General features: G+C 47.7%; 1 protein-coding gene and 1 long non-coding RNA gene across 2 annotated transcripts in view; one reads left to right on the top strand and one right to left on the bottom strand.

The window, feature by feature from the left end:
* The window catches only part of SORCS3 (sortilin related VPS10 domain containing receptor 3), a 273052-nt gene extending 255466 nt beyond the window's left edge, over positions 1-17586 (bottom strand). The window contains exon 1 of the mRNA XM_086899396.1: positions 16894-17586. Coding sequence (XP_086755522.1) covers positions 16894-17493 — 600 coding nt within the window. The 5' untranslated portion in view covers positions 17494-17586. The remainder of the gene's footprint in view (positions 1-16893) is intronic.
* LOC147651864 (uncharacterized) lies at positions 9267-15363 on the top strand. The gene is made up of 2 exons (XR_015289734.1): positions 9267-13278; positions 13399-15363. It is a non-coding gene; the product is annotated as an uncharacterized LOC147651864 (long non-coding RNA).
* Positions 17587-20886: the final 3300 nt, after the last annotated feature.

Below are 20886 nucleotides of genomic sequence, written 5' to 3' on the forward strand. Positions count from 1 at the left end.
TCTCATTTTCTGGCCATCTCAAGAACAGTATGTGAGCATCCACCCTGCTGACTTACCAGCTGACGTCAGCAAGGTAATTCCTGTAATTAAAACAAAACAACATGACCTTACAAGCAGGCTCTGCATCAGACACCATAATCTCTATTTTTACCCACAGAGCTCACTGCTTTCCTCCAACAAGAGCACATAAACATTGCAACCATCTTTTCACTGACTTTATACCAAGACAACATAGCACAAAAAATCACAGGAAGTAGTATCTTCAAGCATGACTTTCTACAGTAAAATAGTAATTTAATAAGGCCAGCAGATTTTGTAGCTTCTAAATTGTTCCGAGTTTGCTTTCATAACTATAAAACAAACATTCTGTTTTAACCTTTTAAAATAAAAGTATCACCTTTCCATTAAAAAAAAATCTTTAAACAATTCCTTAAAATTTAGGGTGATATGATTTTTATTTGGTTGGTTGTGGTCGTGTTTGTTTGTCTTTTTTAAATCAGAATTCAAGTCCGTGCTTGGTCCAAGTCAAAAGCTGGGGAGACTGTCAGGGTGGTGATGGGGCTTAGGGATTAAACCCAAATTATTTCCCTTCTGTCAACAAACCCACACACTCTCGAAAACACCAAGGCAAGCAGTCATTTATTTACAGAGCTCTCTGTACTACATATTCTCGATTCCAGAGAGATGCCAGATACAATTCACTGCCAGATACAGCTGTGCCACCGAGCAGTGTGACATTGGGAAGAGATGGACTTTTGGTCTCATCCAGCACATCTGATCTTATGATCCTGGGCACATGTCCAAAACCCATTAATGTCAATAGAAATGCAAAGAATTCACTGGCTTTGAGTCAGACCTTATATGACAGTGGACAAGAGCAGCTAGAGATATTTAACCTGTCAAGGAGAGTTAATGGGAACTTGCTCTAATAAATACACCACCTTTACTGCACTGCCTGTTTGTGCTTTAAGTCATTCATCCTCAAGTGCTAAGGAGCCTTAACTCTTGAGCCAAAACCCAGATTATTTCTCTCAGCTTTCATCAAGGCCCTATAAAGCACACCTGCCCCAGCCAGACAAGCCAGCAGGACCTGAGCTAGAGGGGAACCTAAACCCAGGACCAGTGAAGGACCAGCACAGCAGGGCTAGAGAGGTCACAGCTAACAGTGGAATTTGGGAAACAGAGTCAGAGCTCAGGCAATAAGCAAAGCAGCAAGAGAACACGCCACACCACAAGCCAGGATGGTCTCTACCAAGGCAGTAAAGAAGCCTCATCTTTGACATGCTGGTTGGACACTGCTTGGTGGAACTTTGCAAGTAAAGCCCTCATGATCACTCAAAGCTTCTTCTAAAGGACTGCATTCATGGATTGCTCAACCCCACCAAGAGACACCTCTGCTTCACCAGACAGCTTGATGGCTTCTGACACTTGGTAATTTATCACTGTGTTAATGCTTTCCTGGTTGCTGTCTGTTATGAAATTCAGGTAGAAGCACAGTCTTGCGGATGGAAGAGGCTTTCAAATTCCATCCTGTCCAAGCCTGCCAGCTGCCAGAGAAGGGGAAGGCATGCGGGTCTAATTCTCATCTTTCTGACATTTCATCAGTGTATCTGCACTGACTTTGAAGGTATTACTGTTGCCCAACTCAGCATCATGAAGATGAAAAATATGCCCTTGAAATAAAACATGCTGCTCTGACAGGAGCTCCTGCTTCATCAAGCTAAGGTCCTTATCAAGGCAAGATTTTATTGCAATAGCAAGGATTTAAACCAAGCACAGCAGTTTTATTAAAGAGAGAGAACAAAAGACAAACTGAAGGGTTCCAGTGACAAGTTATTCCAACTAGAAGTGGGGAATCCAGAACACCATTTCTAGTCTGGCAAAGAGATCACTCACAGCACCTGATCTCTCTGGCCAAGTCTGTGTACTATTTATCTATCCAGCCAAAAAAAGAAAAATTCCCTCATAGCAGCTGTTTCTACAACAAACACCGAAGAGGCTGGCAACCCCAGCTCAAAGCTACAGCATAGGACAATGTTTAAAAATCTGGTTTTCTAGTTTATTACAAACAGTTCCCTCCCTCCAACTTCCATTCAGATGAGTGCTTGTGACCTCTCAGAACAGTTACCCCCACAGAAGAAGTGAAGATATTCAGCTAAGCAGTGAACTGAGAGCCCACAGTGGCATAAAAGACTTAGTGTAAAACACTACACGCACTAGGAAGGGATCCCTATCTTCACTCAGAACAAACCAAACAGCATTTAGGATACAGTTTAACACTGATAATTTTTATTCTAAATATTCTAGAAGAACAGAGACTTGGCAGGTTCCAGCTCGGCAATTCTCACACTCAAGTGTCCAAATCACTGGCAGGCAATTAACATCACTGTTTTTATTGCTAAAGCACATGCTAGTGCTCTTAAACATCCAAGTTTCTCATCAGTGCAAGAAAGACAGAAAGGTACCTGCCCATACTGTGGCAATACCTGAGTCTTCCTCCCTTAAGTCACAGACTTAGTCATGTTCCCCACAATCAGATCACTCATTGTCACCATCCCCAGTTCAAGATAATACAAAAGAAAATACAAGACAAATAGAAGGAAAGGGGAAAAAAAAAAAGTCAAGGGCCCAAATTAAAGGAGATACATAAAGACACTTACATAGACCCATATTGACAAAACTAAGGCTGTAATGCTGCACACAGAAATATTCACATTAGAGCCGTGCCCATACTAGCAGAAAGCAAGCTCTACTGAAGCAACACCAGCATAAAATCACCATAAACCAGAGTGGATTTTAGAACACTAACACTGGCTGAACAGTACCCCTTGAAAGGCTAATATGCATTTACTGACATCCTTCTCTCCCTTCAGTTAATGGCAGGACAGACCATTTAGTCAGTGGTCTAAAGCCTTAGATTGCATGACAGCAATTTATGCACCCTGGCAGGTGAGAATGACCCATTCAGCCTAAACAACAAGAAGAAAAGCCTCCTGACAGCATTTCTCTGCCCAGTTCTTGTCTGGGACAACTCCAAGTATCATTCAGCCACGGCATGTCTAACCCGAAGTGACCGTGTCCCAGACTCCTGGGAGTCAGATCCCCCGACTTCCAACAATCACTTTCTTCCTTTCTCCCCAGCAGGACTTAGGCATAAAGCAGTACATCATCAAAACACTATTTAAGTTCACAGAGGCTGTGCATGCCTTGCTCAGGGGACTGGGTTTTTTTTCCTCTGGTGCTAATTCCATCCATTAGGTTCGTTCTCCATCCATGCCCTCTGGGCAGGAGCTGCCATGGCAGAAGGATGCCCATGGAAAATGCATCAGGACAAATCAGGCACAAGCGTGCCTCTGGAGGCAGAGAATTTAAATAAAGAACGAAGCTGAAAAAGCTACCAGCTTCCCTGTAGCCAGCACTACTAAGAAGAATTCACCACAGGGGACTATCCTGCACCAGAGGAGCAATACACCTTCTGGGCCCACAGTCAGGAGGGAGAAAGCAAGCACAAAACTGAGCACTGTGCCACCCCAGGCCCTGGCAGAGGTTGGGGTTAAAAAGAAACACCAGAAAAGGTCTCATCTGCCCCATCACAAGATCATCTATGGTCTGTAGAAACAAGCTGGCAGGGAATGCCCATGCTGCCTCCTCTTCAGAGAAATCCAATTCCATATATGCGGGTGAAAACAAATGGCAAGGTTCTGCCTTCTGTGTCATATACATTGTCCTTTAAAGACACGAAATTTGTACAAGGTGCTGTACATACAGCTGAGTGAGGAGAAAGCCTCCCCTGTTCCAAATGTTTACCATTAAACAGTTTTATACTTCCCTCTTAAAGGCTTACAACTCCACAGACATTTCTTTTAAAAAAAAAAAAAAAGAAACAGTTTTAGGTCCGGACAGAAAATGTTGGAAGGACAGACCTCAACTAATGGCCAGCTTTCTTCCACCTTGCTACCATTCCCTCCCATCTCCTGATCAGCGAGATCTGCAGATGGGGGCAGAGCAGAACTGAACCCAGGGAGGACTCGTGCTTTAGGAGAGATCCAAATTCAGCACACCAACAACCATGTACAGCCCAAGGAACCTGGTGTGGAACTAAGGGTTGCCAAATCCAACTGTGACAGGCACAGAAAAACCTTCACTCTGACTCATACCAAAGGCTATCCAAGTCACTGCCACTGTGCAAAGGCCACAGCAAAGCAAAGAGGAGGAAGGACCTGCAGTACCATATAATGGCACCAGAGCCCACATATTACAGACGGGGCTGTAGAGGGGGAACAGAGCAGGAAAAATCAGTCTATGGGCCCAAATCATCCCTGGCTGCATGGCACTTAGGTTTTTTCTAATTATATAGTTATATACCTAGTTCTATAGTTACCAGGTCACATATCTTTACACACATAAAAACACAGGCATAGTACTCCCTACATTTCAAAAATACTTTTTTTTTTAACCACACAGTGATTAAAATGGGATTTTAAAAGATGTAAAAAAGCCCATGACTTTGTCCCTCCCAATCTCCCTGAGATGTTCCCATGCACCTGATTTTAACAAACACAGGTAATAGCAAGTTTTGTTTTGTTAAACCTGTTAGGTACCAAGGGCAATAAGTGTTACAGCCAACTCTCTTAGGTAAGAATGCACAGCATTAGACAGCGTGTTTCCCCATGAGCTGTGAAACAGAACGTTTTCACACATATATTGACTCACTCCTGCATCTTGACACATTCCATGGATCAGCTCTGGCCTCTCACCCTTGTCTCCTCCAGGATGAGCACATGAGAACTCTGGCTCATTCCAGCCTCAGTCTGAGAACAGCATCCACTGGTCAGTGACTTTCATGACTGCTAAACTTTGGGAAAGAAAATGAGAATCTCCCCTTCTACAGAAGAGGCAGCATTCTCAAATGGTTCAATATTTTATCATCTAACATTTGATCTCATTCTGCAGAGTTAGACCTGCCTGTTTTCCTTTTCTGTGAGTCGTTTCTCCATCTCCCCAAACCAGTTTATTGCCTTTTTCCGGGAGCACTACAGGAAGCACAAATAAATATTTTTTTTTAAAAGCCACAGAAAGCTAAGAGCCATAAGAACAAAACCTCAGTGCAACTCAGAAAGGCAGGCTTTGTTATTTGCAGTGTGTGATGTGGAACAAGTAACACAGATAATCTGAAATTAATTAAAGGGAAAGGCAGGTAGCATTGAACCTGCCACAATGAGGTGCTGTATAAGCAGACTGAGAATGCTACACTACCAGCAGTGCTACCTTCTGACTAAAGGAATGGAGCTTCCAGGCAGGGTAGCAAAAAACCAACATGAACACTTAATTAAGAAATTTAAGGAGTCCTCAGCGCTGATGCTGTAGCTGTGGTTTAGGTGCCTTGAAAAAGAAACTGATTCCGCTTTGGATCAACAAACCATGCTTGCACTGGAGGGAAAACTTTGGAATCTTCAGACCAATCTGAACTGAATTCAGGATAAAAGGTCACAGAGGTGCAGAATTCCTCTAAGTTGAGCTGAGTGATGAAGCAGACCCCAAAATAACATCTGGCCTCAAGCCTAAGGCACCCAGTGTCTACTTTCACAGCTGGCAGGGCTCCAGCTGATTGATGCATCAGCCACAGCCAGCTCTCCACCACACCTGCATTGCTCAGCCAAGTACACCTTGTGCCACTCTTCACCCCTCCAAAGGGGCAGCAGAAGGAGGGATCGTGACAAAGATGACAGCAAACACTGAGAGAGAGAAGAGTCCTGGAAGAGCACACAATTCAGTGATTGCAAACTTCTGTTGCTTAACAAAATGACCAGGCATTTTGCTCATTTCCTGGTCCTTCAGAGAGCAGACAGCTCTCACAGACCAGATAAAGTGCTCAGCATGGTTACTGGGGCAGGGCCTCAAAAACACTCAGCAGAAATCATAATCTGATGGGCTGTCCTGGCCAGATTTTTTCTGCTGTATTCCACATCCCACACTTTTCTGAAAGCCCTTCTGTTAGAGGCTCAGTTACCCATAAAGTCTGACCATAAACAGCTGAACAATCTCTATTGTACCTCCGTGACACCTGATATGGACACTGATATGGATGGGGTTTTGTCCTGGTGTTGCTTCAAGAGTTGCCAAAGTACACCTGAGCAAAGATCCTTTCTTCTGAAATACCAGTTCTCTCAAGTAGCATGGCTATCACACTGGTTTGCAGTCTCACTGTCTCAATGGTAAACCTCTTTTCAGGCCAGGTACCAATGTGTTTTTCAGAGCCCAATAAGCAGGTCTGCCTCTCCCACCACACACTGAGCATGAGCTGACAGCGCCTCTTCATATGGAGCCTCACCAGTCTTGTGTCTTGCACTGGGGCTTTAGGCCAAACAGAAGCAAAATCCCGTGCCACTGCCATCCCAAGGTTTATGCAAGTTCAGAGTGCTGGTCTGTCTGTCCACAAGTGCCAAGCCCCAGCCTCACACACCCATCTGCACTCCATTCCATGCTCCCACTGTAGTGTCCAGTACTAATGATGTTTTGCTGGTTGGGAATAAAACTAGAAAAACACTGTGGGTGACAGAACAAGGACATTACCCCTCACATACTGGTCCAGCCCTCCACCTGGCAGAAGACTGCCATGAGGAAACCCAACCAGGCCCTACCAAGAGGGCAGAAGGAAAATTCATTTGCCCTGTCTCACCCAGGAGGTACACTTCACCTGCACCTGGTGCTGGGCAAGGATTTTCCCCTTCAGCTGCGAAGTGAAACATAAAGAAGGCCACCTTAATGACCCCAGAAGCTTACAAGACCCTTGAACTTTGCTTGCTTCTACACTACCTCATGTAAGATTACACAAACATGCATGCAAACCTACATGTGTTATCATCCTAAATTATTCCAAACAATCCACACACTTCAGGGTCAGCTCCCACTCCCCTGAATAAACAGATGTGATTCCTCTCTTGTCTGCATTTCCAATGAAAGCCCAAATTCATGGCTCCCACGGTCTCATCATGCTGATTCCCATCCAGCTCAAAAGAAGCTGCGATTTGAAATGGCTTGATCTGTCAAGCCAAGCAGGTAGAGACTGGAACAGCAGACAACAATGGTCTTAAAACCCTCTCAGACAGAACTCTGCAGTGCTTTAACTTGATCAATCTGTTCATGATTTTAGCTGAGCATGTTCTACTTTTTTACTATTGAGACCCCTATTCTTTCCCCTCTTAACTCCTCACCTATTTTTGCTTCCATGCAATCTCTTACAAAAAAATATACATACAGCATCTAAGCTATGGTAACGAAGTAAAGTAAGTTCTTCGTAATTAAGTAGGCACATCAATACTGATCATAGCCCGGAGTATATCCTTCTCTCTTGCATGCCTCAGTTTTCTCAAAAAAAAAAAAAGGGAAAAAAGGTTACACTACTGACCTTCCTTTTAATGACCTTTGGAATACACAGCTAAAGGAGGAAGCAGAAGACCTTTTCAAGTAGTAATGTCTGCCATTCTGCAAGCACAAAATTGGTAGGATTTGGTAGTAAATGACAGAAAAACTGGAAAAGAGAAATATCTCCATATATACAGCCATCCACCCCACTGCCTTGTGCAGAAAGAATTTACCTTCCAGGTCTCTAACAGAGGCAAATAAAGCCACTGACCAGCCAAATCTGCCTGCACCTCATGGTATTGATCACAGCTGGGAGGGATTTTTCAAACAGGCACCAACTGCAGGGAAAGGCTAACAATTAAAGCTCCCACTCCATCCCCCGCTCTGAAGTCCCAAAGCACTTTGGCAAGAGCATGATAATCATGCTTTACACATTCCCTTCCACCCAACAGCTTTTGCAAATGTCCATCCATTTCAAGCTTCAGCGACAACCCTTAGTGTGAGCTAACTCTTGCTGTTGATAGGGAAGCCAAGACATTTTAGGAACAATGGCAAGACCACGAATCACAAAGACAACCTACATGCACAGCCTGCTCTCCTCTGGCACCTAAGGATGCACATGTGAACTCAACCCATACATTTCTCTCTGCCTTGAAAGTCAGCAGGAGCTCTGTGCTGAGTCTCACTGGGATCCTCACTGGGATCCTCTACCACATCCCCAGCAGAGGCTCAACCCATTTCAGGAGCCTTCCAGCAGCACCACTGAGGATGTACCCGCAGTACCCACATTACAGACTGAAGCAATGTCAAAGCAGTTGTTTCCAGCATCTCAGTTCTTCAGCCCATCACTGACCTAAGTGATTTGCAGATTCTCAGTTCTAGGCTTTTTTTAAATCCCAAATGTACATTTTAGTCCCAAAGAGATCAGCTAGTGCAGCCATGTTTCCCAGGAAAGGCTTCCATGGCCCACAGTGGAGTGGCTGGTAGGAATTCCAATTCTTTAAGTTCCTCCACACCCACAATAGAGGAAAGGAGGAATACAAAGCCTAAGATTTGTGCAACACCCTTAGCTTGGTCAAAATGTTAAGAGTGCCAAGTGGCAGGGACCTGCTGGGGCAAGTGCATCCTCTGTGGATCAGGCACAGGGAGAGAAGTGATGGAGTCAGTTCTCCTGCCCTCTCCTGCCGCTGTCGATGGAGCAGGAGAGGGAGCAGGTCGGCAGCGAGGTGGGTCTGCCAGCAGTCCCCCTGAGGGCACAGCAAAGGGGCAGGGTAGTGGACGAGAGGGCGCAGCCAGGACCCGCTTGCTGCTCCCCGTGGTCAAACCCCATCCAGCCCTCTGCCACAGCAGCGGCACCGCCGGCAGCTGCGGGGGGATGCTGGGGGGTTTACAGGCACATCGCTCAGGCTGGGTGATCAGAGACCCCGGCACAGGGAATCCCATCTTCAGCAAAAAGGCCGGCAGCGATTAGAGACAGCGCAAAGGGAGACAGCACCAGCTGCAATGGCAAAACGCTTCACCGCGACCGAGCGTCTGGCAGGACTCTTCTCGTCCCTCGCACAGGGAACCCCAGACAGCGGGAGTTTCCCAGAGTCAGTGACTCCGAGCGGGTTTCCATATCAATATTTCAGCAGCCTCTGCCTTCCCAGCACTCAGTCCGGGCTCCAGCAGCATTCCCTCCCTTTCTCAGATGCCCACGCTCCCTCTAGCGCCCGGCTCCGCTTCCCTCAGTCCGGCTCCCGCACTCCCCTCAGCCCGGATCCCGCACTCCCCTCAGCCCGGCTCCCGCACTCCCCTCAGCCCGGATCCCGCACTCCCCTCAGCCCGGCTCCCGCACTCCCCTCAGCCCGGATCCCGCACTCCCCTCAGCCCGGCTCCCGCACTCCCCTCAGCCCGGCTCCCGCACTCCCCTCAGCCCGGCTCCCGCACTCCCCTCAGCCCGGCTCCCGCACTCCCCTCAGCCCGGATCCCGCACTCCCCTCAGCCCGGATCCCGCACTCCCCTCAGCCCGCGGCCCAGGGAGCCGAGCTGGGGCTAATTAAACCCATGCCGTTCGGGGCACTAATTAATCTGGTGCCATTCGGGGCACGCAGGCCCCGGAGTGCCCTGCAGAGCTGCCTGGCTGGCGATTGTGTCGCATGTTGGAATACGAAGGGGGAAAAAACACCGTGACAGCCTCAGTGTCAACTCGTTTCAGTGGGAGAGCAATCAGGTCTCCTTCAGCACTGAGAGGAAGGAACAAAAGAGAGATTTGATCACTCAGCATCAATCTTTTCTTACTTTTATTGCATGCTGCAACTCCATTGGTTATGAAGGCTGGAAATCGACCCTAAAGCTTCCGTGGCAGATTATTTATCAAATATGTTTATACCAACACAGCCATGTTCTATAAATATGCAGGAAATTTTATTCAGTTCCCTCAGTCTCATAACACCCCATAAAGGCAGGAAAGGAAACACTTCCATGCTTTTTGCATGGAGGAAATATTAACAATGATGCAGTTCTTTCTGACTATTAGGAGAAGTTAAGATCTGGGAATTTGTTTACCTTGGATTCCTACATGGAATTTAAGCAAACCAGGAAGCTTGTATGCAAAGGTGTGACTGCAGAACAGTATATTCCAGCTAAGGGATATTTCGGCTTAAAATTCCTGTTGGTTTCGACCAACTATGTCACCAGAGCAGTCTCCACGGTGGCTTACAGTGTGGGTCAAACTCCCACAGAGTAACAAACTCAGAGCCAAACAAGAGACAGGGAAAAGCTATGCACAAGAGAGAAAAAAACTCATTTGCCCACAATCCTGTGCCTGTAATTCAGAAAACGTAAAGGGCCTGCAGGTCTCTGCTGTACTGCTCCATGTTTCCTCACCTCTGTATTCATTTCTCAATCTTATTTTCCACTGCTGTAGGATCCTGCAGGTTGAATTCTCCACTATAGTAAAATAGCCTAGATCAATCCTACATCAATTTAAGCTGACGATCCAAACAAATACTTTGCTGCTTTGGGGAATTTCTGCAATTACAGCATTCAATGCTTCACAAGGAGCATGTCATCTAGTTTACTGTCTTGACTGCAGCTGGTTGCATTCAATACCTTCAAACACAGATTCTCAGTGGAAGATAAACTTGACCAAAGCCCAGCCAAACCCAAGCATTAACTCCGTAACTCACAGGTCCCCTGCAACGTCCTCAAAGCAGCCCCAACCATAAGCTCGGGCCTGGCCCTCAATTCTGGTATCAATCTGGAATTTGTGAGAGTGCTGACTGACATAGTACATAAGAGTACTGCTCTCTGTTCTACCCACAGACATCCAGGGAGCTCAAGGAGCATGATACTACAGTATGACTTGACTAAATTCTTGACTGTTCACAAGACTGGTTTCCAGTATTCTTTAGTGCAAGTAACACTAAAATTCTTTGCCCTTAACCGGTGCTTTTCTCATTAGACAACACTGTTCCCCTATGTTTTCTAAAATCTCTACTACAAACACAGCTGAAAATGTGGAAACTCTCAGAAAGTTTCATCTTCCTACAGCCTTGCCTTCAAGAAAATATTTGTTTCATCTCACCTCCCTTTTGAGAAAAATCTCTCCTGCCTAACATAAATTATCTGTTCAAACCCCTTTTCAAAAGACTTCATCATCTAATTGGATGAATGTTTTCCATTATGAAAAAAATAATTAAAGAACCACATAGCTGTTTCTATTTGCATTTAATCCACTCTGAAAGCTTAGCCACAAGTCCTAGGGCATCATCCCAGATCATGGCAAAGTCTGAGTACTGAGGTCTGAAGAGAAACTGCTGACAGATACCTCAGGCAAAAGCAGTTCTGTTACTGAGCTTGGAACTACAAGAACATCAACAGTTTGCTGTGCCAGGCAGGGAAATGGCCCAGGGAACCTGCCAGCTTCCTGGGATCTACAAACAATACCCAGGTCCAAACATCAAACTGACTTTGCAATGAAACCAGTCTGGAAACACCACAAAAATATTTTCCAGATGCCTTCTCCCTGGTCTACTAACTCAACACAATCACAAAAGTAGTTGTCATGCCGGTTTCATTTTTATTTCCAGTCCTCTATTTAAACATTAATTAAAAATGGATTGGCAAAGTCCTGGAGAAGGACTTTAGTTGCAAGCTTCATTAATGAAGGTAGAGGAAAAGCAGAAACGCATAAAGACATTTTGCCAGAGTTGGCCTACCTTCAATGGCAATGAGACCATAGCCTACTCAAAAACTATTTGAGAATGAAACAGTCTAGAATAGAAATTAAAATATCTACCAAAGGCAATGCAATTAATGTGGTTGCTCTGTCACCATTTTTGCATTCGAGGAGTAAATATTTTAGACTGAAATCCAGCTGGACTTTTGGAGCAGTTATCCGTGGCTGACAACTAAATACAGCTTTGCCTGCCTAAAGATTCCCCTTCTTCCCTTCCAAGCGTAGCAGTCTATTTGGAATTGCAAATATTGCCCATCACACACCACACTGCAAGGCACCTTAATGAAAAACTACCTGGCACAGAGTGATCCCATTGGCCTCCCCAGCTTGTAATGCTCCATGGGAGTGAGTAATGTCTCAGCATCCAACCACCAATACATTAGCAGATCACACCAGAACCCTGCCAAAAGCATTCAGAGGAATCATTCCCGGAAGAGACAGGCTTCACTGTGAGAACTTGCACAACCTGCTTGTCACTGCCAGCCCCCAGAGCTTGCACAGGGCAAAGAGAAAGGACTGGTTGTAGTAGGAGGTAAAGAAAACCCACTGAGAGCAGAGTGGTTCCCACCAGACCATCATCTTTACATGGCTCTTGAAAATGCCCAAGGATTTTCTGGTACCTTGCTGCAGCACTTCCTTTGAGCAGAAACTTTTCCTAATGTTCAATATTACTTACATTTGGGCTATTAACACATATTAATCCATCTTCAACCAAAAAGATAAAGCTGCATCTTCTCTCTAACTCTACTTCCAATGTCTGCAAGCTACTGCAGCATTATTAACCTCCTCTTTATTGTCTTGTCCCAAAGGCATCTCATATTCCAAGCCTTGGAGTGAATCTTGAAACCACATTAACTCTAGAAATGACAGTCACAAATTGACGGGACAAAACAGTGCAGCTTGGCTGCCAAGACAAAACCAGGCCCCAGTCCAGTCCTCATCCTGCCTTCCCCAGTTTTCAGGGCCTGGATCATGCTGTAAGCATCAATGTATTTGCATGGTTTGCACAAGCAGCAGCTGCATCACTGAAGCGCACTTCCACTGGTTTATCTTCTGCACTCTTCTACTACAATGAGATAAAAAAACTGCACTGCTGACATTTTTTATATAGCATGAAAAATCCAACCCCTGAGATCATATAGGAACTTGGCCTGGCTGCAGCAACCTGCAATATATCCATACCTTAGACAAATGCCTTCTCCTGCTCTTACTGGGGCATTATAGTGCATTTCTCATCTTTATTCCAGCAGCTTGGAAGAATTTATGTCAGAATTTGGGAGATGAACCTGCCCATGACAGTGGGGACTGGGACTAGATGGTGTTTAAGATTCTTTCCAACCCTTAATATTCAATGATTCTGTGGAGTTTGCCTCTGGTTACTAAAAAAGGCAAAGGCATATATACATGGGATAGCTAAAGCACGCAGTGATCATAGCTGCAGCATCTTCAGAGATAGTGGATTGAAAATGTCTCCCAGAGAAAGCTAGAAATGTGCATCTCTTCTTCTCATATTGAAAAAACCCCAGCCACAATGCCACAGAAATTGTAGTAATTCCATCATGGAAAAAGCATGGACAAAATTAAGTACTTCCTATAAACACCTACATTCATCAGAGGGACAACACTGAAACCTAACGAAAACAGATCCCATTTCCCATTCCACAAGTGATCATACCAGGAGAGCAATCCTAGTAAGTGCATTTTATTCACTGTAGCTTCTTGGAATCTCTTGGAAAACCTACTATCAAGAAATGAGATAGTGAGATTTAAAACTGTAAGAGCATTAAAGGTGCTGCTACCTTTTTTTGCAGGTCCTTATCCTAGAAATCAGGGAGAGAGGAAGGAGGAAAAGATCATGTGAGGAATCAATTTATCTTCACAAGAAGGTTGGAGAGAGCATCTGATGAGCAGAACAAGGAAGAAATTCATGCACTGACATAAACATCTAGAGAGGGAAAACAAGTTTGGAGGGTACAATTGCCCACTGAGTGGCACATTTGTACACAGCATATGTGTTCAGAGAGGAATAGTTTTGGAAAAAGAATGGCTTGCAGATCTTTTGGGAATAATAGTATTGTTCACTAAAAATTCTCCTTTCTTTAGAAAAGTCTTGGCAAGAAAACATTTTATCTGATCTCTCCAAGGTCCCTCAAGAGCTTCATGACCTTGTTCAATAAATGCTTCTATTAGAGCAGACTGATACTTGAAGCCTTTTTTTATCAATATCAGACCCATTGAATTAAGCCAAGTTCCCTTCATAAGAACACAGAGAACACAAACCTCACTTCTACACAGAGTAGTATTTTTGTATTTTCCTAACAATTTTCACTTCAAGATCCTCGGGTATTGTACAAAGCAGAAATGAATTCTGCTCCACACCACCACTTTGTGGTTGCTAAGTGGTATTATCCTCATTTAACATGGAAGAGGAGATCCAGAGAGGTTAATTGTCTTTCCTAAGGTCACAGAAAAAGTCTCTGTGCAGGACAAAGCAGAGAACCCAAATTCCCTGATCTCACCAGCCTTTTGCCTCTATCATAATCCTGACCTCACTATCTGCAAATAGAGAAAACAAAAGTTTGTTGCCAGGAAGGGATTATGTTTTAGTAAGTTAAATTGTGAATTGAGGGACATGTGAGAAAGGGGGGGTAGGAGATGGACAGACTTGCTTTTAAAATAACACTAATTCAAAAAACAGAGGGTTTTAACAGTTTAGGTAACAAGACATCCAGCAGCTGCAAAGACCTCTGTTTTGTGGAGCGTCTGCAGATCTTCTGTATGTCCCAATAAAACCCCAATTTTTTATTACCTTCCTCTGCTTTGCAAATCCATCCAGTTTCTAGGAATATCCCAACACTAATGCACAAAACTTGATTGATTATGTTTTTAATAACACATATAAGTGACAAAAGCTGAGGTTTTGAAGTCTGTTCAAGTAACAGAATTGGTAAAAGCAAGCTGTTTGCCTCTTCACTGCTTTGAGAACCTGAACACAGAAACAGACACATCCTACCTACTCTACTAGGTCAACTGGCATAATCATGACACCAGTTAATATCTATTGCCCATTTCCAATACACCTTCCTGCTGCTTTACATCTCCTGTGACCTAAGAAAATTCATGATTTGTGATGTGGAGCTGGGGACCAGTGGGGCTGGGGACCAATGTGGCTGGCAAAAGAAGCTGTTTGCCTGAGTGACCTTGGGCAAATTGCTTATGTTCCTGTGCCGTGGACACCCCAACAGCAGAATTAGGTAAAAACTGAGCTGCAGCAAAAAAAGTCATTGGATTCAGCATTGTCTGTTAATTAATGAAAGATCTCAGGTTCAAGCATCTAACTTCCCCTCTACAGAGTTTAAAAAAAATCTAATTAATTGCTAAATGCAGTATGTTTTCTGCAAAAGACAGAAAAGGTCTCAAAGTGCTAGACCTCATATTAGGAAAATCAAAAAAAGATAACATTAGACTTTATTATCACGCTTGCTTCTCCTTCCTGCAAACACCACACTGGCAATAAACACCAGTCTTTTGCTTTAGCTCGTGCTTTTGAGTTGAAATCTTTCAATGCACAGTACCCTGAGGTGCAAAATCCTAATGCCATGCCATGAACAATCAAGGCATTTTCTTTCATTACTCTTCTCAGTCACCTAAATAATAAGGAATCTAGTTATTTAAATAGCTTGTTTCTGTAAAAGAAACCAAGAAGAGAAAATTTTGTGAAAATCACTTTTCTGAGCTGTGCTTTAGAAAAAAATAACCCTTCATTCCCCTGCAAATGCCTACAGAATGAGTTTTCTTTGCTACTTTGAGCAGAAATACTCAAAACTATTGGAAATCCATGCTGGGAAGGCATGGGGGAGGCATTTTAGCTTCTTTTACTCAACACCCCTTGATTCATCATCAAAATTAAACAGAAGAGAGGGCATATAGGTTGTTTTCTTCATTACATGACATGTTATGTTAAAAATAAATAGTTCTAGAGACAAGTGTAATGCTGAAATATACCATACAGCTGTTTTTTCTTCAATGTTTGCTTTCATCTTTAATGAGAGTGAAATTCATGTCTGGCAAATACAACTGCCTTTAAAAATTGGTTAAATCAAAGTAACATCTACATTGCTGTCAGAAATATTGCCTAAGTAGCAATAAATAGACAAAAAAAAATCCAGTCAAAAAAAAAAAAAAAAAAGATAGTTGAATTGCACATTAGAACCTATGCACAGATAAAGACACAGCCAGATAAGCAGGTAGACAATTTGCTTTTTCATGGCTAGTAAGTTCCATGAAGAATGTATCTGAAAATGCAGCCAATCTGTTTTATGCTCTTAATTGCTTTGTACTCATTTGCAGTAGTGGCAAAACAATAAAAGAGGCATTTTCAAGGCAGTGACAAGCTATAATAATCAGAATAATGGGAATATTGTCACCAGATATAAAGGTTTCCCAGAGTCCTTTAAATTACATCTGTTCCCAGACTACATGAAAGTAGAAATGGTATTTCTGACACCAAGTCGGAAGAAACTTGAAGTTTTGTCCACAGCCATCCACCGGGCGTTGCAGCGCGGATGTGAGGGAGGGTCCTCCACTGCCATGGCACAAGGTGTGGGCTTTTGGGACATGCCCCCTACACATGCACACACACGCAATCCCACAGGCTTTCAGGGACACCTCGGTGACTCCTTATTACTCACTTCGGGAAAAAGGCGTGAGATGCCATGGATTTTTTTACAAACTTTTCACTCTGCTTGCACTACGTGCCTCCACTCAAAGCTCCTGGACGTGCTGTGGGGCTTTCCACCCCTTAATAAATTAATGGGATCTCTCTTGCCTCCAGCACTCACAGCGGGGCTCTGGAGGGCTTTTCCACCACCCCTACACATCATTCATCCCCGGCAGGGAGGCAGCCAGGCGTGCCACGGTGTTCATTACACACAGAGAGGCTGAGCGTGAGGGCTCCCCGGGGAGCGGCACACGGGACACGCTGGAGGGCTGGGGCCAGCCCGGCCCTTCGGGGCGCTGCCCGCTCTGCTCGGGGACCGCGGCTCTGCCTGCGGGGGCGGGGGCACCACGGTGCTCCACTCGCCTTCACCTTTCCCCAGGAAAACTTTTCTCCCGCGGCCACGGCTCCGTGTCCCGCTCCCGCTGGCGATAAGGGCGCGGTGCCCGCCCAGCGCTCCTCTCCCCCGCACCCCCGGCCGCAGCGGCAGGCTCGGCCCCGGCCCCGGCCCCGTCCCGCCGCTCTCCCGGCTCCCTCCCCGCCAAGCGCCGCCGGACCGGCTCGGGTGGGTCTGCGGGGCGGTACTCACGCTGCTGTTGTGGCCGGACCAGTGCACCATGGCTTGGTTGTGCGCCGCATCCCCGGTGAGCGCGAAGGTGGTGCTGCTCAGCCTCGGCTCCTCGGCCCCTCGCAGCCGCGCCGCTCTCCCATCCTCCGGGGGCCCGCGGGGCTGAGCGCGGCCGCCGCGCTGTCCCTCGGCCGCGGGCACCCCCCGGCCGCCTCCGGCCGCCAGCGCCCGGCGCCCCTCGGTGCTCCGGCGGGTCCGCGGCGCCGCCGGGCCCCGGTCCCCGGGCGCGCCGCCTCCCGCCCCCGCCGCGCCGAGCGCCGCTCCCCGCGGCCCCGCTTGGCCCCCCGGCTCCGCGCCCGGCTCCGGCTCCGCGGCGGCCGCCGCCCCGAGCGAGCCCCGCGCCCGGCCGCCCGGCCAGCTCCGTAATCCTCGCGGCGGCGGCGGCGGCTGTCGCTGCTCTTGCCTAAGGCGAGACGAGGAGGACGGCCAGGAGGGCGATGGAGATGAGCAGGATCTGCAAGTTATTTCGGCGCCGGTGCAACACCAAGAGAGAAGTAAGAACCATGTCCAGGCGAGAAAAATGGTGTGGCAGGTCGGAAAGCAGTTGGTCCCCTTCTCCATGCCTTTGCGGAGCGAGTCGGGGGGCTTGCAGAGGGAGGGGGGGATGAGGCGCTGCGTTTAGGGCTTTTTTTTTTTTTTTTTAGGAAGAAAGGGGCCGGGTTCTAATTATAATATTTATTATTTGCAAAACGCTCCTCTTTCTCTCGGTCTTCTTCTTTCTCTTCTTCGCTTTCCTCTTCCCTCTTTCTCAGCCTCTGAGACGATGACCAGAAAAAAAAAAATAAGGCAAAAAGGGAAGAAGGAAAAAAAAAAAAAAAAAAAGGAAAAAACTCTCCCCGGTTGTTGGATTCTGTTCCTTACTGTTGCTGGATATCTTTTTTTTTTTTTCAAAAGTGCTTTTCAGTGAAACTGTTCACGTTCAAGGATTTGATCAAGTGAGAGGGTACCACCACACGGGGGGAGGAGCCCCGAGCCTTGCCAAGCCGCCGCCGCCGCTGAAATACACCGCCGAGTCACCCGCCGCGCCGCGCCGCGCCGCCGGGGGCCGGGAGCGGGGCCGGGGGCGGGAGCGGGACACCGCGCTGCACCGAATCAGCTGGAGCATCACCCAGCCTTTTCTCCTGATTTGGTATGTGTGCTCCTGGCCGAGATAAAAGCAGCCGTCACTCCCTCTTTCTCCTGATGTATGTGTACATAGACGCGTATTTACAGCGGTGTGGGTGCTCCTCGCCCCGTGTGTGTGCGTGTACGTGTACGCACAAAGGCTGGATGTCAGCCACGGGTAAGGGGGCACGAGGGTGCGCAGCTGGGATGAGCGGCTCTTGGGTGCCTCCCGTGTGTATCAGCGTACCCACGGACCCGGCCATCCAGCGGCATCCCTCCAGAGCCGGATCCGTGCGTGAGGATGCGCCCGTCCCAAGCGCAGCTTCCCGGCCGTGGGATCTCACGCGTGTGCGTGGGAATCCCGGCAACATTGCCACCGTCCAGCAAGGGAGACTGGCAGGATTTGTGTGGGGCCAGTAACGAAGGAAGGGCAGTATCTGCAGGCAGCTCCCTGCAGCAGCATCTCGGGACTGTGTCGGGAGAAGGATCGAGTGGGATAGATTTCTTTAGGTCACGGCAGCGCTCCCGCTCCCATGGCACGGATGCATTCCCACTGGCCAGGACACTTGTTTTCTGCTGGCAAAGCCCAAGAAGCCTTTGCAGCTTCAGCCCCCGGACAAGGTGTGAGTAATGGCAGGCTGTGAAGGGGAGAGGGAGGCTGCTGCCGCCTCCCGCGGCTGCGGGGCGTCCCCGTGGGTCACCCTTGTCATCGCCATCTGTGCCAGTGCCACGTCCCTCCTGCCCGCTTCATTGCAGCAACACGTCGGCACTTTCTCTTCGGATCAAACCCACGGTCGACCTTCTCCCGTTCTCCTCCTCCCTTTGAAAAGTGTCGATAATTAGCGATTTTTTAATCGGCCCACCCTCCTACTTCCCGCATCAGCCATTCTTTGCCGTCCAAGGACGGATCCACCAACTACACGGCTCTCCCCGCGGTCTGCCCCCTCCCCATCGCCAGGCCCGGTGCGGGGGTGGCTCAACAGTTCCTCCCGCCTGTGGCGGGTCCCGCGGGCCGGCAGGGAGCGGGGGACAGAGGCAGCCCCGGGGCTGGCACTGCCCGCACGGGGAGCGGGGAGGTGTCTGGTCAGCGCCGGCTGCAGAGCGCCCGGCTGGGGATGCGCAGGGGGAGCGAGGCGAGAGCCGGGCCACGAACGAGGGACTGCACACATCGCTGCCTGGGGCAAACGGGGGCAGCGGTCGCTAAAGGGCCGTCCTGCAGGAGTGGGAAGAGGGGCCGGGCTGGCACAGGACAGCCCTGACAACCCCGGGAAGGCGGCGGGGGCCCTACCCACAAACGCGGCCCCTTATTAGCCTCAATTCCCGAGGCAGAGAGGGAAAGTGGGAGGTGGGGGTAGGGGAAGCGAATCACCCACTCCCAACGCAACGGATGGTATTCCTGGCTTGGAATCGGCTCTCTTTTGTACTGTGCTGCCAAAATGTTTAGATGACATTTTATTTGTGTGGGAGCAGTGACGTGGGCCCGAGCCAGAGCTGCTCCATAAAACCTCAGGCGAGGGGATTTTACAAACTGCACACACTCGTGGCAGGTGCTACCCTCCACGCACAGGCACACGCCAGCCCCGGGGATGCACGCTGCTGCTGTTTGTCAGCAAACAGCGGGGTGTGGGGAGCAGGAAGGACCCCACTGCCCCCCGAGCCAAACTGCTGGAGAAACAGAGTCCCCGGGTACGTGGCATTAGCAGCACACATCGCCCCAGTGTCTTGTTGAGGGGAGGCACTGCCCACCCAATGCCATCCTCTAGCAGTGAAGCTGCAGCTGTGACAGGCTGAACTTGTTCTTAAATTATAATCAAAGTTTCTGCAGTCCCTCTGGACCCAGCAGCAGCTCACTGCTGTTCCTGAAGATCTCTGCACATCCAGAATCGCAGGCACTACGTGGTAAAAGCTACTGTGGTGCTAGCAATTGCCACTACTTAGCCAGCCCCCTGCAGCGCAGTCCACCCAGTCCCATTTATGTTCTCACCCTTGCTGGACACTGCTTACGACCTAGTCCTTGCCCAGATCCTGATCTGTCACTCCTTTGTGCAGTAGCATCCCTGACTTCATGGCCAAAACCCACCCAGACCAAGATAAAACTTGTGGGCACATCTCATTTTGCAAATCCTGCCAGCACAAGGCATTTCTTTGTGTCCACGACATCGCCCTTTGTCACCACAAGTGCCCAGCTGTGCTGGACATGGCACAGAATGTGATGGTGAACATTTGCATGAAGCCTAACACTTTATTTAGGACAGTACTTTCACCACTCCAATAGCAGGTGTTTTCTACCCTGCAGACTGAAGAGCCATTACTTGCAATCACCCTCTGTGAATGTCATCCTCACCTACCACACTCTGGGACAGTCCCAGACATTCAGTGCTGACTGTGTCAGGGAGATTACCCCAAGCCCTAATTTCTCAGACACCTGCAGGAAGCTCTGGTCTTTCTGAAGCAAATTCTAAAATGCCTTCATCAGTGCTTGCTTATTCCTGTTAAATAATAGGATGCACAGCTGGGGGAGTCCCACTGATGATGTGGGACTGTGTCTCCCCGCTCTGCATCTCCCTCTCCTCAGCAGAGGCTTCCATGCCAAAGAGAGCAGCAGCAGTGCTCTGTAATAGCTTTCCTTCTCTACAAAACAAAGGTAATGTGAGCAACACCCCCATCTCCTGCACGATTTGCGAACTGCGTGCCCATCACCAGCACACAGCAAAAGGGGCTTTTCCAGTTTGTACCATGCCTGTTGCAGGAATAACAGATTTGCTTCAAAACCCGGCCTCTTGCATGACAGGGTGACAGTGAGGATGTCATCTGACAACCCTAGATTTGCACAGTCTATATCCAAGAATA

This window comes from Cyanistes caeruleus, chromosome 8 (assembly GCF_971803275.1).
Source record: "Cyanistes caeruleus chromosome 8, bCyaCae1.hap1.1, whole genome shotgun sequence".
Classification (NCBI taxonomy): Eukaryota; Metazoa; Chordata; class Aves; order Passeriformes; family Paridae; genus Cyanistes; species Cyanistes caeruleus.